Here is a 25912-nt window from a genome sequence, read left to right on the forward strand (position 1 = left end):
TAAACACCTTTGTCACCTCCCCCCAGGGTGCTATTTCCTTTTTACTTTTGAGAGAGGTGGGGGGCAGCGGCAAGAGAAATGAGGCGGCATCTTTATTTAAACCGGGGCGTGTCATATCACATTCAATATCTGCTTTATGCTCTGGATTAATTTTGCACGAGTCCCCTGAAAGCTTTGATGGTTAAGTTCCTCCGGCAAAAAGTAAAAATGGAGGCCTCTTGTCAAATCAAGAGAGCAGGAAGGGAACTCCCAGGATGCCCACTTCATCCAAGAAGCTGTTCTGGTTCAGGCACAGAGGGCTTAGCCACACATAGCAGAGGGCAGACAGGGACATCACTAAAGCTTATTACCCTTCCCTTCCCATGTTGCTGTCGAGTTTTCTGACACCAGTTGATGAAGCCTCCAGATCCAGAGGCAATATACCTGTAACAGGGGAAGGCTTACATTCAATGTGCAGGATCTACTTAGGTGTTGTTTTTCCCCTAGTATACAGGTGCATTTTGTGACTCACAGGTCCAATTGCGACCATGTGGAGATCTCTGCATGCCGGGGTGGTGACTGGCCGCTCTACCTTTCTAAAGCTTCTCTACAGTGGTACCTTGTTCTCAAACTTCATCTGTTCCGGAAGTCTGTTCCAAAACCAAAGCATTCCAAAACCAAGGCGCACTTTCCCATAGAAAGTAATGCAAAACGAATTAAACCGTTCCAGACTTTTAAAAACAACCCCTAAAACAGCAATTTAACATGAATTTTACTATCTAACAAGACTATTGATCCATAAAATGAAAGCAATAATCAATGTACTGTACTATAAAATAAAATAAATAAGACAGTACTGCAGATGATAAAAATTAAAATTTGTTTGTTTTTCTTCCCTGCACTGATGATGGTCATTGTTTGGATGGGGGGCTTTTCTCCATTTCCGCAGTCACACAATCAATCAATCAATCAATCAGTCAGTAGCTGAACTGGGTTCCGCACAGAAACAAAAACAAATTAACCAAAAAAGCCTCAAAAACAAAAACGCAAAATAAATAGCAAAAACAAAAGTGCCAAACTTAATCCGTTCCAGAAGTCCTTTTGACTTCTGAAATGTTTGAAAACCAAGGTGCAGCTTCTGATTGGTGCAGGTGCCCCGGAAACAATAGCCGACAACTGAATCGGACGTTTGGCTTCCAAAAATCATTTGAAAACCGGAACACTTATTTCCGGGTCTTCAGAGTTTGAGAACCAAAGCATTTGAGAACTAAGGCATTTGAGAACCAAGGCCACACAGTAAGCTTCATGGATGAGGGGGGATTTGAACCCTGGTCCTAGTCTGACACTCTAACCACTGTACCACACTGGCTTCCTAGAGTCCTTCTGCTATGGGGCAGCTATATAAATTAAGTAGGTAAATAAATATGGGGAGAGCAGAATCCCACATAGAGAAGGATTTGAAATTATTTTCCTCGAAGCTTGAATTTATTTTATCCACTGTTGTTTTATTTGGTCTTTTAACTTGTTGTAAACTGCTTTGAGATTTTTTCTTTTAATTATAATGTGCTATAGAAATGAAAGGACAATGACAACAACATTTTTCTTTCTTTCCTATTTCAGCTTCTGGAATATCCTATTGATGCTAAAGCCAACAAGTTTCCTTTCTTGCGAAATCCAGATATTTTGGTTGGAGAAAACGACCTGACCGCTTTAAGTTACCTCCACGAACCTGCGGTCTTGCACAACTTAAAAGTCCGATTCTTGGAATCAAACCACATCTATACCTACTGTGGTGAGTGTTGCAATGTGCCATTTCTTTCAAAAAAAAATTGGGGGGGGGTGGGAGGAGGTGGCAGGGGTGTGAGACATGAGAAGAGATCATTGTGACTGTCACCACCCTATTTTTTAAAAAAAAAAACCCATAAAAGACAAGTAGCCCAGAGTAACACAGCAATTATTAATTCCGGATCAAGACGTCTTGCTCCTTGAGACCACCTCTATCTTCCCTGGCCATTGCCCATGCTGGTTGGAACTGTGAGAAATCGTCGTCCAAAACATCTGGAGGCTTCCAGATAACTACCGTATTTTTTGCTCCATAAGACGCACGTTCCCCCTCCTAAAAAGTAAGGAGAAATGTGTGTGCGTCTTACGGAGCGAATGCAGGCAGGAGGCTCTACTCAGCGCTCCCTTTAAAGAATATTTTTTCCTCAGGGAAAAGCCCCCCAGAGCCACACACACGCTCCACGCGGCTCGTGAAAGGGAGCATTGAGCAGAGCCTGGGATGCATACAGGCTCTGCTCAGCATTCCCTTTAAAGAATATTTTTTCCCTTGCATTCACCCTCTGAAAACTAGGGGAGTCTTATGGTCTTACAAAGCGAAAAATACGGTAAGTCTGTACTAGGTTTTAAAGCAGATAGCTTAGTTTATTGCTGCACAAGAGATTTTCTGTTTGTTTTCAAAAGGATAGACATGTCTGTCCGTTCATGAATCAGCAAAAACTACTTCAAACATGACCTTTTTTTTAGAGACAGACAATACAGCGTTAAAGGGCTGAAAGCATCTCTCATAACAGAACTATAGAAACGAAAACTCGCACACATGATGAGGCAGACAGATGAGCAGGAAATGTGCATCTCTCTTGGCAGGATATAAGCTCTCTCCGCACATCAAAGAAGTATCTCCGAATCCTGCCCTGTACTTTTTTTTATGTTCTTTACAGGATTTTCTTTTGTAAGTCACCTTGAGGGCTTTTTCTAAAGTCAAAAGCTGTGGTATAATAAGTGCTCCAGTTTCTTTTTAAATCCTGCAGCACAGAGAACTGTTTGTTCTAGGAAAAAGCCATTTCTTGTCTTGTCCTGCCCTGAGAAAAACGCTGATACCTTTAGATTTCAGCATTGATTGATTGATTGATTGATTGTGTTTATTAAATAATGGTATGGGACAGCTGTGCTCCTGAAACCATCCTGAAAATAATAGAGGAAAATGCTAAAGAAGAAGAGCGCTGCCTTTTAAACAATAAGTCCTCTACATGCTGAAGAGGCAACCCACTTGCATTTGTACTTTACTGAAAATCTGCTTGCCTCTTCAGCAGTGCAAATGGCTGTGCTAAAGAACTTGTGGCTTGGTGCACCTTTCTCTCTCATGTGCAGTTGTAGCTTTGCTGCGTTATGGTTGCAGAGGGTGGTAGCAGGTGACTTGAAATGTGGAAGCCTTTCAAATATATTCCCATATGGTGGCCATAGAGTAAGAAACTGCGGCAATCACACAGGGTAACCGGACATTTCACCGTCTATTGATCCCTGTGCCACCACTTTATTTCTCGCTGCCACCACCCAGGACCTACTGAGTCCAGTCAGGGTTAAATTGGAACATAAACTTCTGTTTATTTATTGCAGTTTAACAAGTGTGTGGTTTCATAAACGGTATCGGTCAATTACAATCATGGGTTGCCTATCCAGACCTATAACTTCCGCTACCTGCTCTCACTCACTAAACCACCTCTCAGATATTTACTTGTCTTCCTAGCGCCTAGCTGCTCCTGACTCAGCTTATTTCGCTACACTAACTCAACCTACCCACAAACTCTATCCCAATTCACTCCCACTTCAACCAACCACCCAACTCCCAACAAACTCTCCCTTTGCCCCTCCCAGAGCTGGTTTTATAGTCCCTCTGGCTCCACCCCCTGGGTTCTGATTGGGTAACCTGTTTAACTATTTCACCTCCAGCACTCTCATATGTTAGCGTCGCAGAAACCACGGTCCACAAAACACAGCTAGGCTGGAACAGCATCAGCATCATCATATTTGTAGCAGAAAAGTGATTCAAAGTTGATTGGTAGTTCTTATTTTAGAATGTACAGTATTTAAAATTTTGCTTCTTTGGCTTCTAACTGTTTGCATGCTTGCATGTTTTCAAGGTATTGTGCTTGTTGCCATCAATCCCTACGAACAGTTGCCAATCTACGGACAAGATGTCATCTATGCATACAGCGGCCAAAACATGGGGGACATGGATCCTCATATATTTGCAGTTGCAGAAGAAGCATATAAACAAATGGCCAGGTGAGTGGAATAATTGCCCACCCCAGCTGCAGACAGACTTGTGCACTAAAACCAAAGCTATCCCATTTTCATGTAAGAAAGCACTCAAATTCGGTTGGCAGACAAGCTCTGAAAATCCTCACGATTGGCGTGGTGTCATGGAGTAAAATGTTTGCTACTGAATGCTGATCCCAGCAGCTTCTGCCGAATACCAAGTTTTTGGACTTAATTTCTTCCTTCCTTTCTTTTTGAGCAGTTTCCTAGTCCACGTGGTTTCGTTGCAGGGGGGAATTGAGCGTGCATTTGCCATGGTGCACTAATTCCTGCTATCAGTCCTGCTTATTCATGAAGACTAGCAATGATGATAGCCTGGTAGAGAAGCTAGTGGTTTGAGGAGGGTTTGCTTCTCATTGCCTGTTCATGCTTTGTGGCTTCTAGTTCTCTCTTTTACCCTTCTCCCCTTCCCTTTGGATGAATGCTGAACCCATGCTTCAAACCAAACCCCAGGGCCAGGCCAACAATGGTAGTAGCACTGGCCCTGACAAGCCCCTCCACCTTATAGATACATCCACATGCTCACAGTTAGGACTTATCTTTGGAACCTCCTGAATTGGAAACTAGCTTTGTTGACTTATCTGGCACTGGAAAAGAAGCCTGCCAAGTGCTAAAGGAAATGGAAATGTGTGACATTGCACAGTTGCTTTGAGTTCATGTAGAAAAGCGGAGTATAAATTATATAAGTAGACAGATAAACACGGCAGAGCTGTCAACTTTTCCCTTTTCTTGTGAGGAATCCTATTCGGAATAAGGGAATTTCCCTTTAAAAAAGGGAAACGTTGACAGCTATGAAACATGGGCTCCTTTGACAGTCAGGTGGTGAAACCTCTGGTTATATGCTTGCAAAGAGGATTCTGGTGCTGACACTACTTTCCTCTTCCACTTCCTCTTCCCCTTCTGGGTCAGAAGGAAGGCAGCAGCAGAAGCTTTTGGGCTCTCCTAGTCCCTGACAGCGTGTGATTCATACTATGGAGAAGTCTCCTTTGAAGGCCTTTGTCCACACTGAGAATTGGAATGCAGAGCACCATTTTCCCACTGAGGTGGCCTGGATGTTTAGTCCCTGTTCAGTCTGTAGTGTGTGTGTGTGTGTGTGTGTGTGAATGTTTACTGGGAACAACTGGGAGTGCACAAAGCCGCCTCTGTCCTGTCGCAAGATAAGCCCTCTTGGAGCCTTGGGGAAGAAGGAGACCGTGGAAGCTGCTTGCAAGCATTTGTCCAAGGGCAACTGACATTTGCCTACCTGGCTGCGTTTGGTATAAATACTTCCAGTTTGTTCCTTGTCTGTTCGTTCACTCTTCTTCTAACATCTCCACGCTCTCCAGGTCTAGATTTGGGTTGGTTTCTGTCCATATCCTTCCAACCACCCTGCATGCAATATTTTTGTTGCCCTTCAAAAAACTACAACAACATCCTCTTCAAAACCATGAGCAGACTTCCCCCGAGTTTGAGGTTTCTGTGTCTCAGCTCCAGTTGTAGAATTCAGGCTTGTTTGTCCTAAGATTTGTGGTTTTGAGATGTTGGACCTTTTAGTGCAGAATTCCAGAGCCTGTGGCTGCATCTGAACTTTTGCTTACCTTTAGTCTTCAGAGAAGCTCCCCTCACCTTTTCAGCATCCTTGGTTAGCGACAGATGATGGTGCATCAGCAAATTCCCAAAACTTTCACCGGAGCCCTTAAAAAGGTGCTTTTATTTCTCTTTCTGGAAGCAAAAGTTTCATTTACTGTGCCTCCCTTATTGATCTTATTGCTTTTTACCGCTGTTAGCTTGCAGTGCAACTTAATCATCCTGACAACAGCGTTTCAGCCAAGTTTGAGACTGCTGTGAGCAAGGGAAGCTCTCTGGGCTTAATTGGGGTTTAATCCACCCACTCCTGCACTGAAATTGGCCCGGGCTGCAGTCGGAAGTTGCTGACGAGTTGGCGTTGGCAGAGACCCCCGAGATGAGAGTCTCCATAGCAGTTTTGTCTTTCAAGCAAGTTTTAAGAGCAAGACCGAGCAGTTATACTCCTTTGAGCTCCCTGGCGGGGCTGTTAATGCAAAATAAGCATGGTATCTTTTATGTTTGACCTCGATGCGCAAAAATGAGAAGGGTGCAAAAGTGTTGGGCTGCCTTCAGCAAAGTGCTGAACTGCTTTTCCGTCTCTTGTGCTATATAATATTTTTAAAGACTGTTTGCAAGTTTGACTGACCTTTGAGACATGTGTCCTCATCCTAGTTTTGCCCCGGCTATACAAGAGTTGTAGATCTGTGGATTGTTCAAAAACCTGCAGGTCCTGTTTGACCCAAGGTGGCAGAGGGGTGAAAGGAAGGTTTCTGTTTATAGTGCTGGACGTAGTTCCTCTCTCAAGTTTCAACGCTGAAATGATTGTCTGTGTTCATCTGAGAGGAGTGTTGCTCAAACACATTATGTGCAAATACGCACAGGAAATCTCTGTCATAATTGTATTTTTTTAAAGGAAAGTAGCATTGGGAGGGTGGAATTTGAAGCAGAGGAACAGTGAGGTGTTTGGCCCTTTCATGTTGGGGAGAGAGGTTTGGAAGAGAGATTCTTACTCTCTCATAGTGGAGTTAGCACAATGGCAATTGCTCCAAGCACATTAAAATTCAGGCCTCATCCACCTTTAAACACATGTTCCTCACAAAAATACTTAGGCTAGAACAAATCACAGAGACTTAGCTTTGCAAAAGCGAAGATTTTACTCTCAGATTTTCAGAGGTTACAGCAAGCAAGTATCCATCCGTTGGCGGTAAAAATAAAAAAGAAAAAGGGTTCCAGGCAAATTAAAAAGAAAACTTGGTTTCCTTAAAAGGAATCATGAGACTTTGTGTTAGGAAAGATGCAGGCAGTTAAAAATATCTTTTTAGAGAGATTCACTCACTTGTAGGTTTTTCCTCTTGAGCTTTGTGCTGTGTTGCGGCTCAGCTTCTTCTGGGAAGCAGGGCAGAGAGGGAGGGAGGGAGGGAAGGGGAAGCAAAGGCTTGCTGAGTCCTATCCATGGTAATTTGAGTTCAGGGCTCAGGTTAACCCTTTCATGCATGCAAGTGTGAGCCAATAACTGTGCATTACAACAATTTGTGGCTTGTAGTTTCTTCATTCCAAAATGGACACACACAGACGTACCCCTCAGTATCAACACAGCCCTCATACCAAACTGTCTGAGTTCAGGAGAATAGTCTGAAGGCACCTTGGAAGGAAGAAGTCTTGAATGTGGGAATCATCCCCAGAATACACCTCAGGAGATGTTGCTGTGCCAGAGACTTCTGTAAGAGGAGCCAACACTGTGTTTCCCCACTTATGTGTCCTGAAGTGGTTGCTCTGTCTTCCTCCTTGGACTCGAAGAAGAAGAAGAAGAAGAAGAAGAAGAAGAAGAAGAAATAATTTTTAGCCCACCCATCTGGCTGGGTTTCCCCAGATGTCTTCTAAAAGACTGGTAGTTGTTTTCCTCTTTGACATCTGGTGGGAGGGCGTTCCACAGGGAGGGCGCCACTACCAAGAAGGCCCTCTGCCTGGTTCCCTGTAACTTGGCTTCTCGCAGTGAGGGTACCGCCAGAAGGCCCTCGGTGCTGGACCTCAGTGTCCAGGTAGAACGATGGGGGTGGAGACACTCCTTCAGCTATACTGGGCCAAGGCTGTTTAGGACTTTAAAGGTCAGCACGAACACTTTGAATTGTGCTCAGAAATGTACTGGGAGTCTTGCTCAACCTGGTCCCCTCTTGATATTGTCAGACTCCAACTCCCATCAGCCCTAGTCAACATGGCCAGTGCTTAGGGTTGATGGGAGTTGGTCCAGCAACCTCTGGATAGCACCAGGTTGTTCCTAGACTCCACTTCTGAACCTGGAACATGTGGTGTTGGTTCCCACCCCTGTTTGTGATTTAAAACACAAGTTGATCTTAACTAACACACATTTTGATCCCTGCGGTGGACATAAAGGAGGAAAATGAATACGGAAACTGCATGTGGGGAAAGGGTTAAGCACACAAACGCACCACCTCTACTGCTCTACTTCTAGTTGCCATTTCTGCAGATGCTTTTACTTTTAAAAACAAAAACTGGCAAGGGGTTCACTTTACATGCTAATAAAGTGTTGTTTACCCCTGAGGTGTATTCTGGAGCTGTCAGGTGTTGCTATGGACGGCAGTGTTGAGCTTTGTTTGCCATCTCGCCCTGCAGTGTTGGAGCTAATTTCCTGGTGATGCTCCTTACTTGCCTCCAACTTCCTTTAACAGAGAGCCATCAACAATCTCAGCTGTCTGGAAATAAATAAATGGAAAAGAGCATGAGGAGGGGAGGCAGATGCAAGAGCCATGCCTGGGTTTAATAATACAATGCCGGTAAATTTATAGGAAGCCAGTAGAATTTCTCAGATAGTACTGAAGCTATCATACTTTGCATCCAAGCAATGATTCTTCAACATCAACTTCGTTGGACCGGTTATGTTGTGCGGATGCCTGATGATCGTATTCCAAAGCAACTACAGTGGTGCCCCGCAAGACGAACGCCTCACAAGACGGAAAACCCGCTAGACGAAAGGGTTTTCCGTTTTGGAGGCGCTTCGCAAAACGAATTTCCTATGGGCTTGCTTCACAAGACGAAAATGTCTTGCGAGTTCCTGCGGGTTTCCCCCCCCCTTTCCCCCCTTTTTCTAAGCTGCTAAGCCGCTTATCAGCTGATCCGATAAGCCGATAAGCTGCTAAAAGCCGCTAAGCCGCTAATGGGCTTGCTTCGCAAGACGAAAAAACCGCAAGACGAAGAGACTCGCGGAACGGAATCTTTTCGTCTTGCGAGGCACCACTGTACTCTATTCCGAACTTAAAAATGGAAAGCGCAATGCTGGTGGTCAAGAAAAGAGGTTTAAAGACTCTCTGAAGGCAAATCTTAAAAAATGTAGTATAAACACCGACAACTGGTAAACACTGGCCTGCGAGCGCTCCAGTTGGAGAACCGCCTTTACCAAAGGTGTCATGGGCTTTGAAGACACTCAAACTCAGGACACAAGGGAGAAATGTGCTAAGAGGAAGGCATGCTTGGCATGCTTGGTAAATCCACACTGTGGATTCACCGCCCAGGAACCAACTAATGTCCCCACTGTGGATGGACGTGTGGATCCAGAATTGGGCTCATTGTTAAAAAAACCGTGTTTATGGAAGACAATCTTACTCGGCTATGAGTGGTCACCAAAGAAGAAGACTTTGCCTCCATGTGGCTTCCTTAATTTCTCTGGGTGGCATTTGAGAAAGTGTGTTGATTTCTCTGCACCTCCTTTCATAGGAAGCTGCCTCATATTGAGCCAGATTATTGGTCCATCTGACTCAGTATTGTCTACACTGACTGGCAGCAGCAATCGGGGGTTTCAGGCGGGGGTCTTTACCAGCCCTACCTGGAGATGTTGGGGATTGAACCTGGGATCCTTCAGATGTTGTTGGAGTCCAACTCCCATCAGCCTCAAGCAGCATGGCCAATGTCAAGAAATGGTGGGAGCTATTGTCTAAGACATGATTCTTAATTTGATGTGAGGGGTCCTGGGTTCAGTTCCCGGAAGGAGACTGGGCCATACCTTTAGAAAATTTGAGAGATCAGAAGGGCAGCGGTTTGAATCCCCACAACAGGGTGAGCTCCCGTTGCTCGGTCCCAGCTTCTGCCAATCTAGCAGTTCGAAAGCACGTCAAAGTGCAAGTAGATAAATAGGTACCACTCCGGCGGGAAGGTAAACGGCGTTTCCGTGCGCTGCTCTGGTTTGCCAGAAGTGATTTATTCATGCTGGCCACATGACCCGGATGCTGTACGCAGGCTCCCTCGGCCAATAAAGCGAGATGAGCGCCGCAACCCCAGAGTCAGCCACAACTGGACCTAATGGTCAGGGGTCCCTTTCCCTTTACCTAGGTGAGTGGAAGAGCAGGTGCTTTATGCGTAGAAGGTTTCAGGTCCAGTCCCTGGTCTCTCCAGCTTAAAGGATCAGATAGCAGAACCTACCTGAGTCCCTGGACTGCTGCTGCCAGTTGGAGTAGACAATACTGGACAAAATGGATAGACTGTCATAGTAGGGCATGGTTTCTTTATTCTGGTGTGAAAGCTATTGCATTAGTTAAAACAGCAAATCTCATTGAAGTGTAACAGGCAGCATTAAACAAAATGTACAAACACTAGTCTCAAGTCTGCAACTCTTACAAAAAAAATTGGCAGCATTAAGGGAAAGGGTCATATTTCAGTGGTGGAGCGTTTGCCTTGTATACAGGAGGTCGCAGGTTTGTTTCCCAGCTTTTCCATCTAGGGCTGGGAGAGAGCCCTGCCTGAAACCCTTCTGGGAGAGACTCTGCCAGTCAGAGTAGGCAGTACTGAGCTAGATGGACCAGTTGTCTGGCTCGGTGCAAGGCAGCTGAGCGTTTGTTTCCCATGTCACAGTCAGAAATGCCACCTGCAAATTCCTTTTATGGTAGCTGTAAAGGATATCAGGGGGTTACTCGAGAGCAATCAGGCAAATGCCTCCCTGGTCGGCTGTAAAGCCTCGTTATTGGTGCCAAAAACCCTTCACCATGCAGAGCGCCACTATTCCGTGGCTGGCTCATTCACTGGCAGAATCTGCGAGTGGGCGGTCCTTAAACCTTCCCCAGCAGAGTAGTTTCTTGACGCCCAGTCTGCGCTTCCCCTCTCTGCGCGGAAGCCTACTGCGCAAGGAAGGCATGGGTAACGGAGGACCTCTCTCGTCCCCGCTTTGCCCATGCAAGGTGTCCTGGCACCGCCTTGTCTCCTCCGAGCCCTGCATCTCCTCTCCACTGGAGGCATGGTTACTCTCCTCCACTGAGGAGATGCTGCTTCCCACAATCTTTGGGGGCTCTCTGTCATCCATCCAGCTTTTCCCCTCTCGCCCCTGAGCCGATGGTAGTTTCCTGACAGTAGCGAATCATTCCAAAAGGACATTTGAGAAGCTGGAGTTTGCTCTTGGCACCCTGGAGAAGGGCTGTCATCCAGCTCCAACAATAACAGACAGGCAAAAGAATTGGAGTGTTGTTGTTGTTTTTTTGTTTTAAATATTTGGGGACCGTGGTCTCTTCTATATAAGAGCATAGCTTTGCAGGGCAATTCTTTTCCAAATGAAAATTGGAGACACAGTTTAGTCTTACTGGCACCCGAAAAGAGACAGTGTTGTTGTGTTGGCATCCATCTGTCTTGGGACTTGCGCCACTTTCTTGTACGAACAAGAAAAGCCTGCCTTCAGAGATGTCTGCTGTTTTGTAAGGTTTATTCTTGTGGGTGTTCCACCTCTGAAGGGTCAGTAACTCTGCTGTGTTTGCTGGAAGTGAATTCATTCATTTTTACCTCAGCTTTCTTCCAGTGAGCTTAGGGTGTTATATAGGGTGTCATCCCTTATTTTTATTCTCATAATAACCTTGCAAAGTTAGGTAGGCTCTTGAGTATCTCTCTGTGGCCTTCCCCTACTGTTCACACAACAGCCCACATTGCCGCTGAACAAGCACATAGTTCACCATCCAAGTGCATATGTATTCCTAACATTTTTAAGCAGAAGAATTCTCGGGTTCAAAAGTTCTGAGAGCACAAAGCACAGTACATCCAAAAGCTTTTTATTTTAAAAATATGATTTCTTGCCTTTTGGAACATGCAGTAGGCCTCCTGTTGAGTGCATTTCAATAAGATAACCAGACAGGCTCCTGTAATCCACCTTTAAAATTATAGAGCGACATGATTTTAAGTACTTCTTTCTGGTATAATACTAGCCCATGGTAAAAGAATGTGAACCCACACAAGGAAGTTTGAAAAACTGAAGTTATTGGTATTCGCTGTGTCATGGCAGTTTTTCCTATGCCCTTTCTGGAAAGGTGGGTTTTGACTGCTTACAGGAGTTTTCTCATACAGTGGTGCCCCGCTAGACGAAAGGGTTTTCCGTTTTGGAGGCGCTTCGCAAAACGAATTTTCCTATGGGCTTGCTTCGCAAGACGAAATGTCTTGCGAGTTCCTGCGGGTTTTCCCCCCTTTCCCCCCCTTTTTCCTAAGCTGCTAAACCACTTATCAGCTGATCCGCTGATAAGCCGCTTATCAGCTGATCCGCTAAAAGCCGCTAAACCGCTAATAGCGCTAATCCGCTAAGCTGTCAGTGGGCTTGCTTCGCAAGACAAAAAAACCGCTATACGAAGAGCCTCACAGAACGGATTAATTTCGTCTTGCGAGGCACCACTGTATAATATTAAAGGGGTATCTGGTTTAAAATATTTTCCTTTTGTACCAGGGAGGGTCTATTGAATGTGTGTCCAATGTCTGCACAGGCAGAGCCGACCATATAATGCAGCCTGCAAAGCCAAGTATTGCTAGGAAAGCAGTTAAGTTTGGATGGGGTTCTCTGCACCTTGTTGCGCAGTTCAACTTCAGTTTGGGACGGGTCATACTGTGGAGAGGGGAACTGAGTTTAGGATGCTGAGTAAACCGCGGTTCCCCCCAGTGCACAGCAGCCATTTTCCATTGTTGGCTGCTGTGCTGCTGGGTTTACGCGTGAATCTGGTGCAGTGTCAGCACAACGTTACCTGTGAAGGGCACTTGGTTGACCTAATTAGACCATCAGATCGCACTGCAAGCGAAACCTTGGATAATTTTGCTGTGGTCGTGGTCAAGTTTCATGGGAACGTTTGCGGGGAGGAAAAATGCAGCCTGTGTGGTTCTGTAACACTTACTGATTTCTTTTATCGATTTAAAACATTTATGCCCTACAATTTAGCTAAAAAAGGCTTTTGGAGCAGCTTACAAAAATCAGTACAGCCCCTGCCCTAAGGTTCACAATAAATAAATAAATAAATAAATAAATGACACACAAGGAAAAAAGAAGTGGGAAAAGGAGAGAAAAATAAGCTCGGGTGCTAATACTTTAAGTTGTAGCTTTTTTTTTTTTTTTTTAAGCACAGTTGACTAGTTCTGCCTGTGTAGCTTATGGCTTCCTAGAAGGGCAGCACTTTCTGTACATCCTCTGTACGGAGAAGACCTGTGGCATACATCCAATGGAGCTGTATGCACGCTTAGCAGAGTTCCGCAAGAAGCAAGGGTGTGTAGGTATGTGGCGTCACCAATTTTCTTTATTTGCAGCAAATCAAAACAACAAAACATGGCTAGTGTGAACAGCGTCTCACACCTGAGTCTTCTCTCTGTCGGAGACACACCTGAGTCTTCTCTCTGTCGGAGAGCAGAGAACAAAGAGCAGAAAACAAAAGCACACAGAACGGAGTTCCGTTCCCACACTTACAGTGTTATGGAATGTAAACAGAGGATCAAATGATCCTGTGGCGAGAGAATGAAATGCTAACAAACACCTCCTTGCTGAGGCCGGTGGGTAGTCTGGCTGTCTTGACCTTCCCCAGGTCAGATCCAGGAAGACAGCTGGTGTCACTGGCCAGGCCAGGAGCAATGGGCAGGTTCCTCCACGAAGTTCTTTCTCCAGACAGCAGACTTGATGGAGGATGGGATCCTCATAGGATATGGCTTGATGCAGTAACCCTCTGCATCAAAGGAACTTACCAGTGTCAGTGGTGTCTGACAGTGATCTGGTTTGCACGGCACAGTAAACAATGGCTTGCCAAAACTACACCCTCCTGGAGAGGAGCTTGCCGCCACTTTGCTCCTCCTCATTGCCACTCTGTGCTGAGCAGTATCATCGAAAACAGAGCCTGTTGTTAAGCTCTCTCCTCACTAACCATGACTTGTAGCAAAGAGCAAACATTGGCTTGTGGTTAATGAGGAGAGGGCTTAACCACAGGGTTTGTTTCAGATAACACACTAAACTAAACTTTGGCTCTCTCCATACCTGCGCATCCATATTGTCTTGGCAAACCGTAGTTTGGCTTTCCATGTCTTGCGTACCAGATCAGGAACTGGAGTTTGCTGCCTGCACAGTGTAATGCTCACTGCAGTAAGAGAAACAAATGTACAGTGGTACCTCAGGTTAAGTACTTAATGTTAGTTTCTGTTTGCCACTGTGCAGTGCTTTGGAGTCACAAGACTCTGTTTACATTCCAGAGACCTTCCAGGCTGTTGGAAGTCTCATGGAAGATGGGAGACGGATGTGACGATACTGGTTTTCCTGTTCCTTTCTTTGTTCAGTTGCACTCTGCCTTTCACAGGGAGAGGATGCATTTTTCTTTGCTGTCTGCGTAGCTTAGAAATAAAGCATAGCATGTAGACATAAATCTCATCACTTCCGCATGCTGTTTTGGATTCTCTGCTGAATGGGATGTGCCTGGAGCCTTATCAGAGGCTCAATCATGTTGGGGACGATTCCAGAGGAAGATGAGCTTTATCAGCTCAGTCGAACGCAGATTCTGACACTTAATTCGTTCCGGAGGTCCGTTCTTAACCTGAAACTGTTCTTAACCTGAAGCACCACTTTAGCTAATGGGGCCTCCCGCTGCTGCTGCGTCGCCGGAGCACAATTTCTGTTCTCATCCTGAAGCAAAGTTCTTAACCCGAGGTACTATTTCTGGGTTAGCGGAGTCTGTAACCTGAAGCATATGTAACCTGAAGTGCATGTAACCCGAGGTACCACTTAATGTTCTCTATAGTAAAAAATGGGTTTTCCCTTAGTCTCCAAGCCATTTGTTATGCATATAATTGTAGTCCTTCCTTCATAAATGAGATGTTGGCCTCTTCTTTTTAATTGTTCCGGACTATATCATCAGTCACTTTGTTTCCAACTGGAAAGGAGGTTGAGATGGACCAGCAATCTAATGTGATGTGACACGTCCTTCCTGTGCTGTTCAAGAGTCAGTGAGCAGGACCAAAATTGCTCTGTTCAGACTGCTGCTGGCCCACATGAGACTGGATTGTGTTGTGCCTTGCACGACACTGCTCAGAAACAAAACCGGGAAATGCATAGAATTAGGGTATTCATCTCATCAGCCAGGGTGGGGGTTGGGGGGTGGAAACAAAACCAAGCAAAAATCAAAACAATGAAGTTATCTGATCATGCTACATAAACTGTTACTTATGGCAAATCCCAACTGGCAATTGTTGAACTTTCCAGTGGCTTTTAAGAGATGTAAACATAACAGGAACCAGTGGCTGGAAGTCAAACCTAAGATGCGTTCATAATTAAGACATTATTTTAGCAGAGAGGGAACTAGAACAAAAAGTCTCAATGAATGGTAGCCTGCCAAGCCATTGAGCTAATACTTAAGATCTCCAGATTTTCAGCACATTCAGGGACCCCCAATTCAGCTTTTATTATACCTGCTGATTGAGTCTCTAGCTCTAGTGATTACAGAGACTAGTGTATTACGTGAGTTATGCTTGAAAGCTTGTAACTCTACCTAGCTCTCTGTTTACTATTGATTTTTATTTCTCAGATAATGGATAATAATGTGTTACGATGAAAAAAGACGTATGCACCCGTGTCACGGGGTAATATGTATACAATGGTACCTCAGGTTAAGTACTTAATTTGTTCCAGAGGCCCGTACTTAACCTGAAACTGTTCTTAACCTGAAGCACCACTTTAGCTAGTGGGGCCTCCCGCTGCCGCAGCACTATTTCTGTTCTCATCCTGAAGCAAAGTTCTTAACCTGAAACACTATTTTTGGGTTGGCAGAGTCTGTAATCTGAAGCGTATGTAACCTGAAGCATATGTAACCTGAGGTACCACTGTATTGAGATCCAAAACTGAAGCACCAGCGTTATGCAATCACAACACTTGCCCACACTTAACAGATGTATATTGGGTTTTCTGAAACAAGTTATATTGGGCAATCCCACATGTAAAGCTTCACAGTAGTTCAGTACAAAACTTCTGAAATTCCTTGATCATACAGTCCTCAAATAATTGAGGCCTAATGTTCTGTGGAAACCTGGGTGTGTAGCCTGCTATCTATTTCATCTGTGGGAGATTGATTCACCTTCTTTGGAAACGAGGCTCTAAACACCAGACTAATTTCTGTACTTGTTTCCACCCACATTTTCCTGGTTCCCCCACCTACCTGAGGAAGAGTTCTGGAGAACATGAAAGCTTGCCACACCTTTGTGGCATTTTGGGCTGATCCCAATGCAGCAAGAGGCAGGGAGTGTGCACAGTTCTGTCAGTAAAGCCTGAGACTCTGAATCTCAAGTTCATGGGTTCAAGCCCCAGGTTGGGCAAAAGATTCCTGCATTGCAAGTAGTTGAGCTAGAGGACCCATGTGATCTCCTTCAATTCTGTGATTCTTTTCAGCCCAACGGCTGCTTTCTCCCATGGGCAACAGATTTGACTCTTTGCCTTTGTTCAGTAGTTTGCATTCCAGTCATTCAAACACCAGGGGTTTTGATATTCCCTATTATTTATATTATGTATATTATATATGGAGACTCTTGAGAGTCCCCTGGACTGCAAGAAGATCAAACCTATCCATTCTGAAGGAAATCAGCCCTGAGTGCTCACTGGAAGGACAGATCCTGAAGCTGAGGCTCCAAAACTTTGGCCACCTCATGAGAAGAGAAGACTGCCTGGAAAAGACCCTGATGTTGGGAAAGATGGAGGGCACAAGGAGAAGGGGACGACAGAGGACGAGATGGTTGGACAGTGTTCTTGAAGCTACCAGCCTGAGTTTGACCAAACTGCGGGAGGCAGTGGAAGACAGGAGTGCTTGGCGTGCTCTGGTCCGTGGGGTCATGAAGAGTCGGACATGACTAAACGACTAAACAACAACAACAACAATTATTTATTGTATTTATATCCCACCTTTTTCTTTGAGGAACTCAGGGTGACAGACATAATTTACCCCTCTTCTCATTTAGTCTCAACAGCAACAACCCTGAGAGGCTGAGAGGCAGTGACTGCCCAAAGGTCACCCAGTGAGCTTCAGGACCAAGTGGGGATTTGAACCCTGGTCTCTCAGCTCCTAGCCTGACACTCTGACCACTTCGCCATGTTGGCTTTCAAACCTCCATCCAGGCAAGCAAGCAAGAGGCAGAAGCACTCAAGAAGGGTTTGGAGCAGGGTTAGTGAAGAAGGGGGAAGATGTTGTGGTCTGTGGAGGGGATGTCGATTGGGGAGAGTCCCAAAGTATGGAAGAGAGGTCTGGAGTGATGCATTCAGTCCCCAAACCCGAGGTGCCCCACCCCTGACCCCTTGTTCCTTATACCTGGATGGCCCCACCCAACTGCTTAATATAAGACGGACCCCTTTGGAACCCCATAGCACAGCACAGCACCGCAAAGTCAAGCAAGAATCCCTAAACTCTGCCTTCTGGGGAACACGCAGACATGAAAGGGCTAGATCAATGCTGGGAGGGAGTTAAAAGGTAAAGGGACCCCCTGACCATGAGGTCCAGTCGTGGCCGCCTCTGGGGTTGCGGCACTCATCTCGCTTTATTGGCCGAGGGAGCCAGCGTACAGCTTCCGCGTCACATGGCCAGCATGACTGAGCCGCTTCTGGCGAATCAGAGCAGCGCACGGTAACGCCGTTTACCTTCCCGCCAGAGTGGTACCGATTTATCTACTTGCACTTGGACGTGCTTTCGAACTGCTAGGTTGGCAGGAGCAGGGACCGAGCAATGGGAGCTCACCCCGTCGCGGGGATTTGAACCACCGACCTTCTGATTGGCAAGTCCTAGGCTCTGTGGTTTAACCCACGGCGCCCCCTGCGTTAGAAATATGTTAATCCACGGGGATTAACCATGGCATGTCTAATCTAGAAAAGTGGATTTCTGTAGAAAATGGATAATCTGGGACAAAATTTTCTCCCTGTGCCAAAGAATGGGAGGACTCAATCAGCAGCAGTTATTTGGTTGTGTGCACTTTGGTCCAGCAAGTTCCTTAGCATTTTCTAAAGGGGAGTGAGTGACTAAGAGAGAGAGAGAGAGAGGATCTGCTGAGAGTGTGGAAAGTGACATTTATAGCCAAGTGAGGCCAAGGGCTTTCGCTTTTTATTTCAAAAGAAGCATTGATCACTTGCTGGTGTGTGTGTGTGTGTGTGTGTGTGAGAGAGAGAGAGAGAGAGAGAGAGAGAGAGAGAGAGAGAGAAACCTCCTTGAGCTTTTGCCAAATGGAAGCGAGAGGATGAGAGCTTGGCTTTATGACATAGCTGTCAACTTACAAAGCTGAAAATAAGGGACCAGCAGCCTTGAAAATAAGGAACCAGCAGCCAAAATAAGGGACCTGCAGCCTCAGCTGTTCCAGGCACTCCAGTCTTCCTGTCCTCCTGCAGTCTGGTCAAACTCATGCTGGTAGCTCCGAGAACACTGTCCTACCAACTTTGTAACCAGAGGTTCAACTGAATAGAATCTGAATCACATGCACCACAAGGCCTATGCAGCCTCAACTTAAGATGGCTCCCCGGCCTGGCTTTGCACTGCAAAGTTTGCAGCAGCACATGCAACAAAATGGCGTCCAGCATTCAAAAAACCCCTCAGCTTGCATTAACTAGCCACACACAAGGCATGCAAGCTCCACCCCCCAGTTGTTCTTAGACTTCTTATTGGGTGGGCAACACAGCCAAGCAACACAGTTGGAGGCTCCCTCCTCCCTGGCCGGCAGGGAGGGAGGGAGGGAGGGAGAGGAGCTGCTTCCTTTGAAATTTGAGGGACATCATTTAAGGGAGATTTAAGGGACATCCATCAATAAGGGACAGCAGCGGGACATGGCGCTGGAATAAGGGACTGTCCCTTCAAAGAAGGGACACTTGACAGCTATGCTTTATGATCCTTGTGGAAGGTAGATGGTGCTTGGCATTGTTAAAGAAGAGAGGCCAGGATCAAAGACTTGGATACCTGATATATGATTGGCCTCCGCAAAAGCAAAAGCTGGTGAACAAACAAAGAAATGAACAAGCAAACATCTGCACAGAGTAGAAGGTTGTTCTTGTCACTGGTTTGGATTCATGAGCACCACACATGGAAGAGGGCCATGGAGTTCCCTTTCGATTGAAGGCAAACATCCCACAAGATGCTCTCGATCTTGGCTGGATCCTGAGAGGAGCTTGCGATTCCAGTGGCAACAGTGTGCATCCCCACTTTGTCCTTTGACAACTGTTGGTTTTTAGAATGAACTAAAAACCATGCTTTCCTTTCAGTGCATGGAGAGCAAAGGCCATATACAGTGGTACCTTGGTTCTCAAACTCCGAAAACCCAGAATAAGTGTTCCGGTTTTCGAACATTTATCAGAAGCCGAACATCCGATGCAGCTGTTGGCTGTTGTTTCCGGGGCACCTGCACCAAACAGAAGCTGCGCCTTGGTTTTTGAACATTTTGGAAGACAAATGGACTTCCGGAATGGATTAAGTTTGGTGCTTTTGTTTTTGCTATTTATTCTGCATTTTTGTTTTTGAGGCTTTTTAGTTTAATTTGTTTTTGTGACTGTGTGGAACCCAGTTCAGCTACTGATTGATTGATTGATTGATTGTGTAACTGTGGAAATGGATAAAAGCCCCCCATCCAAACAATGACTATCATCAGCGCAGGTAAGAAAAAAATTAATTTTTATTTTTATCATCTACAATAATGTCTTATTTATTTTATAGTACAGCACATTGGTTATTGCTTTCATTTTATGGATCAATAGTCTCGTTAGATAGTAAAATTCATGTTAAATTGCTGTTTTAGGGGTTGTTTTTAAAAGCCTGGAACGGATTAATTCGTTTTACATTACTTTCTATGGGAAAGCACGCCTTGGTTTTGGAACGCTTTGGTTTTGGAACAGACTTCCGGAACAGATTAAGTTTGAGAACCAAGGCACCACTTTACAAGACAAAGCGTAAATACAGCTGGCATTTTGTAATAAGCCTCGGTGTCTAGCTCCGCATGGAAAGTGGAATTGTTGAAACAGCGATGGGAAAGGAACCTTATTTGACTGTTCTCTGGGTTTTCTTTATTTCCCGCAAGGGCACTGTTGAGCCATGGGATTTAAAATAAATAAGGAAAACTATTACACGGATGGCCGGCACCTGCTTCCTGCATAAGTATCACCTTGGAATGTGGGGAAACAGCCCTATCTTGAAGGGAATGGAGCTTGTGAAGATCTGAAGATTTGTTTCCTGCTTGGCAGGGGGTTGGACTCGATGGCCCTTGTGGTCTCTTCCAACTCTATGATTCTATGATTCTATGAAAGCAGTAGTTGAAGTTGAAATGTAAGGAAGAAATTCAGTGCTGGGTGTGGCAATTCTTCTGCAAGTTGAGCTTGGCAGACAGAACAATTCCCCTCACAATTGACGATGTGCATTATGCCAACTGTTTCTCCTCCTTCCTCTTCCTCCCTTCCCTTGCTTTTTGTACAGGAAGTAGCAGAAAAAGGGGGGAGAGGTTGATGGGATGAACTAAGTTTAATTGGAAGATTTCTATGCTGAGGCCAACTTAAGGGCACTTGAACCCTGTGGAATCAATGAGCTTAGGTGTGCCAAACTCATTTGTTGGATTGTGGCCAGGGAGTTCTAGGAAAATAACAAGTGCCAGAAATGGATTGCATGTTCTTGGCTATTGCCAGCTCCATTCAGCATACAAACTTAATAATAATCAAGCACAATACTGCCAAAGTTCAGCACTTAGTTTTAATACACATTGATTACAGTGGGAGAGGAGAGTTAAGCATGTGGTGTTGAAATCAGTGGAATTTAAGCGTCTACCTGTTGACTGGATTTTGCCTGCATCCCGCAGTTATCAAAACTGTGTGGAGCTCTTCGAACATAAAATTAATGTGCCGCTCTTTATAAAAACAGTTAACCAGGAACAGGTGGGCATTAGGTATAACGGGATTTGTGTGGCAAGACCCTCAAGCCGACCCCGCATTAGGATAAATAAATTCACACGGACACGAATATCTTGTTTAAGGTTTTTGGGCAAAAATTTGGCCACAACTTTATTGATTACAGGAATGAGAGCAGTACAGTGGTACGTCAGGTTAAGAACTTAATTTGTTCTGGAGGTCCGTTCTTAACCTCAAACTGTTCTTAACCTGAGGTACCACTTTAGCTAATGGGGCCTCCCGCTACTGACGCAGCCCGATTTCTGTTCTCATCCTGAAGCAAAGTTCTTAACCCAAGGTACTATTTCTGGGTTAGCAGAGCCTGTAACCTGAAGCATCTGTAACCTGAAGCGTCTGTATCCCGAGGTACCACTGTACTGGCTTAGGCGTTGGCAAGACTATATCTGTCTCCTGTCCCCTTTGCAGGAAGTCTGTAAGGGTAAACCACCCAAAGGGAAATTGCTTCGGGGGAACCCGCCTGCATCTCCCCTGGTGTTCCCAGAGGCCTGGCATGGCCCTCACTCTCTAGGGGACTTTGGACAGGAACCAGGCCCCGGCTTCCTTTAACAGAATACCCTTGAAACTGGAGGGGCAGGCGATGGTCGACCTCCCCCCGCCCATTCACCATAAGCCAATTCCTAACCACCAAACCTTACAAAGTTGTGACGATTGCTAAGAGGTAGGCAAAAACCAAGTGGCCCGTGCCAATTTTGTTGTTTCTGCTGCTGCCTGTTTTAAATTGTATCTCCTTGGGAGTAGGGAACTCTTAACTCTGCAGGATGCTATAGAATCATAGAGTTGGAAGGCACCTTGATGATCACCTGGTTCAAGCTCAACCTACGGTCCCCTATCCAATTTCAAACCATACCTGACCTTCTGTTGAGATTCCTGCATTGCAGAAGGTTGGACCAGATGACTGGGGGGGGGGGTTCCCTTCCAACTCTACGATTCAAGAAGGACACTGACAAACTGGAACATGTCCAGAGGAGGGCAACCAAAATGGTCAAAGGCCTGGAAACGATGCCTTATGAGGAACGGCTAAGGGAGCTGGGCATGTTTAGTCTGGAGAAGAGGAGGTTAAGGGGTGATATGATAGCCATGTTCAAATATATAAAAGGATGTCACATAGAGGAGGGAGAAAGGTTGTTTTCTGCTGCTCCAGAGAAGCGGACACGGAGCAATGGTTCCAAACTACAAGAAAGAAGATTCCACCTAAACATTAGGAAGAACTTCCTGACAGTAAGAGCTGTTCGACAGTGGAATTTGCTGCCAAGGAGTGTGGTGGAGTCTCCTTCTTTGGAGGTCTTTAAGCAGAGGCTTGGCAACCATATGTCAGGAGTGCTCTGATGGTGTTTCCTGCTTGGCAGGGGGTTGGACTCGATGGCCCTTGTGGTCTCTTCCAACTCTTCTATGATTCTATGATTCTATGAGCCTGTAAATTGTGTAGGTTCCTCCGCTTGGAAGGCTCAGCGATAGGTTTGTAGCTGCTGAGTCTGGGGATGCTCAGCGTACCTTCCTAATGCAACTTCCCCAAGGCTGTTCTCTTGGCATCAGATTGCTGAGATTAATCTTGAGGAAGATGCATTTAAATGTTTAGCGCTTAGTCTTTGCCGCAGAGGTGAAAGGCTTGAGTAACAACCTGAGACTGATGTGGCATTTGGCCAAAGCTCCTGCAATCTTGGATACTGAAGTGTTATCAGTTGAGAGTTGCTGACATTTCAGCCTCGGTGGTAAAGAGTTAAGGCATTTGCACGTTCCTGATGTGCTAAAGAGAAATGTGTCGAAGAAACCATTTATCTGTGTAGCAGAAATTGTGTTAAAAGTGGACACTTGAGCAGAGAGGGATTCCTTAGGCCAGTATCATGATCTGGACTGATGCATATTGATTACCTTACGTCGTGCATATAATAATTATTTAATCTGCATAAATGCAATTGGTGCCACACCTCCCAATTTTTCTAAGAAAACTTGCTTAATACTCATCAGCTATTCCGCCTGGCTTTCAATCTGAACTTAGCTTGTTCTTTTATTCTCCTTCCTTCCCTCCACTTCCACTTTTTATGAAGATCACCCACTCTGGGATCCCACAGCTAATTCTCCCCTGGCCCAAATAGGACTAATTTAGCCAGCTAGCCCTGGTGATCATCTAATGTTTATTGGATGGATTCCCCCCCTAAATTGATTTTTGAATTCTGAATTTATTGTTATTCACGTTTTATACTGTATTTTAGGCTGTTTTTTGTTGCATCAATTAAGTGTTTTAAATTTGTTGTTAGCCACCCTGAGCCCGGCTTTCTGAACCAGGAAGGGTAGGGTATAAATAAAAAATTATTATTATTATCATCATCATCATCATCATCATCATCATCATCACTTTCTATGGGGTGGGGAGGGGAAATGCCAAAGTCAGTACATGGTGAATTTTACAGTGTCTGCTTGTTGGAGGGTTTTCCTGCAAAATAGGCATACATCATCTTCATCATTTACTGTATTATTTATACCCCGCCCATCTGGCTGGGTTTCCCTAGCCGCTCTGGGCGGCTTCCAGCAGAATATTAAAATACAACGATTCATCAAATATTAAAAGCTTCCCTAAACATCCCATTCACCCCATGGGATAATCTTAACACTTTGTGGTTATTTGGTTGCATGGTTGGCTTCCCTGAAGTGATAAGCTGTGAGACGTTTGTGTGGCAGTTGTTGCTTTAACTTCTCTGAGTTGTTTCTTCCAAATCACTCTCCACGTGAAATGGAGGCCACAAAGATGCTCTGTGTGGGTCGCAGCCTCTTTTTTTAAAAAATTACGAGGATGTGCTGAGTTGCATTATGTTCCCCATACTTTTGTAACACAAGAATTCCATCCGTGAACCGCTGTAAGCATCTCATGTATTCCAGCAATCTGTCTCTAGCAGCAGCTGGGGAGACATCTCTGGCAAGTTTTGTCAGCCACAGCAAGCAATGTTTGGAGGGCACCAGGATGGGGGTGCCCAGCTAGGAAAATGTTATACAGTGGTGCCTCGCAAGACGAAAAGAATCCGTTCCGCGAGTCTCTTCGTCTAGCGGTTTTTTCGTCTTGCAAAGCAAGCCCATTGATGGCTTAGCGGATTAGCGCTATTAGTGGCTTAGCGGCTTTTAGCGGCTTAGCGGCTTAGCGGCTTAGCGGATAAGCGGCTTAGAAAAAGGGGGGAGGGGGAAAAAGTCGAAAAAACTCGCAAGACATTTTCGTCTTGCGAAGCAAGCCCATAGGAAATTCGTTTTGCGAAGCACCTCCAAAACGGAAAACCCTTTCGTCTAGTGGGTTTTTCGTCTTGCGAGGCATTCGTCTTGCGGGGCACCACTGTATAGTGGTACCTTGGGTTACATACACTTCAGGTTACAGACTCCGCTAACCGAGAAATAGTGCTTCAGGTTAAGAACTTTGCTTCAGGATGAGAACAGAAATCGTGCTCCGGTGGCGCGGCGGCAGCAGGAGGCCCCATTAGCTAAAGTTGTGCTTCAGGTTAAGAACAGTTTCAGGTTAAGAACAGACCTCTGGAACGAATTAAGTACTTAACCCGAGGTACCACTGTATCAGGCTCTCAGAACCTAGCTGTCTGCTCTCAGCAGCAGCACCTCTCCAAGATCTCAGACAGACCATTTTTTAACCAGAGACAAATAGTGTCTGTGGGAAGGGGAGGGGCTTATTTTATTGCTGTTGTTTTGTTTTTATTTACTTGTTTTTAACCTGAATTTTATTCTGTGAATCGCCCTAAGATCTTCTGATGAAGGGTGGTATATAAATCTAATAAATAATAAAATAATACAGTGGTACCTCAGGTTACATACGCTTCAGGTTACAGACTCCGCTAACCCAGAAATAGTGCTTCAGGTTAAGAACTTTGCTTCAGGATGAGAACAGAAATTGTGCTCCGGCGGCGCGGCAACAGCAGGAGGCCCCATTAGCTAAAGTGGTGCTTCAAGTTAAGAACAGTTTCAGGTTAAGAATGGACCTCCGGAACGAATTAAGTACTTAACCCGAGGTACCACTGTACTGCCAATATGGGACCTACTACTTTCAAAACCAAAGCAAAAGAGCCGTATCAAACATAGGCAATTAGATGCAGGGAGTGCTTTAAACAGAGCAGTATCTGCATTTCAGGAATTTCTACAAGTTCCTCTGTTTTGCTTCTCCAGGAGTTGTTCAGTGGAAGCAAAGAGCAGAATCCTTACCATGGATACCTCCTTTTAGGAGTTTTTTTTTGCCCTCGCCACCAAAGAGTACTTGTTGATAAAACACACACACACACACTTCATCACATTATATTTGCTTATACCAGCACAGCAAGTACTAGCACCTGGATGTTGGAGCAGAGCTAAAATAAACTTGGCTACAAATTCCGTACCTGATTTGAATGGCCTTAAGCAACAGAGACAGGTGTTCTTGTTGATCCTGAAGAACACAGGGGCCATAAAATAAAGCTTTTATTAGGACATTATTAGGGTTATTATTGGGCCTGATAAAAGGTAGTTTATGGTCCCTGTGAGATCTTAAAGCGTGTTGTTTTGTGTTTGTGTGTGTGTGTGTGTTTTGTAAGAGTCAATTTAGAAAGGACGGCCTAGCATCTTAAAGGCAATTAACGAAGTGGTTAAAAAAAATCTGCTGATGGGAGAGCCATAAATATGGAGAGAGAGAAATGAAGTCAGGTAGCAGAGGGTGTTTTATTGCTGAGTAAGGCAGCTTGGGACAGGTCCACGTGGATAACAGGAAATTTACAAGGTGAGGCTGTTTGACTAATAAAACTTGAGCTGCAAAGTTGCTCCTGTTCTTATAAGCCAGGGGTCAGCAAACTTCTTCAGCAGGGGGCCAGTCCACTGTTCCTCAGACCTTGTGGGGGGCCAGATTATACAGTGGTACCTTGGGTTAAGAATTTACCGGTAATTCGTTCCGGAGGTCCGTTCTTAACCTGAAACTTTTCATAACCTGAGGTACCACTTTAGGGTACCTAAACTTTAGGGATCTCCCACTGCCGCCACGCTGTGGCGGTGCAATTTCTGTTCTCATCCTGAAGCAAAGTTCTTAACCCAAGGTACTATTTCTGGGTTAGCGGAGTCTGTAACCTGAAGCGTCTGTAACCCGAGGTACCACTGCATTTT

General features: G+C 45.2%; 1 protein-coding gene across 3 annotated transcripts in view; it reads left to right on the top strand.

The window, feature by feature from the left end:
- MYO5B (myosin VB) overlaps positions 1 to 25912 on the top strand; it is a 296838-nt gene that overhangs the window by 90809 nt on the left and 180117 nt on the right. For all 3 annotated transcript variants that reach the window (XM_081881337.1, XM_081881338.1, XM_081881339.1), the window contains exons 3-4: positions 1600 to 1771; positions 3900 to 4044. In XM_081881337.1, coding sequence (XP_081737463.1) covers positions 1600 to 1771; positions 3900 to 4044 — 317 coding nt within the window. The remainder of the gene's footprint in view (positions 1 to 1599; positions 1772 to 3899; positions 4045 to 25912) is intronic.

Source organism: Podarcis erhardii, assembly GCF_964252035.2.
Source record: "Podarcis erhardii genome assembly, chromosome: 11".
Taxonomy (NCBI): Eukaryota; Metazoa; Chordata; class Lepidosauria; order Squamata; family Lacertidae; genus Podarcis; species Podarcis erhardii.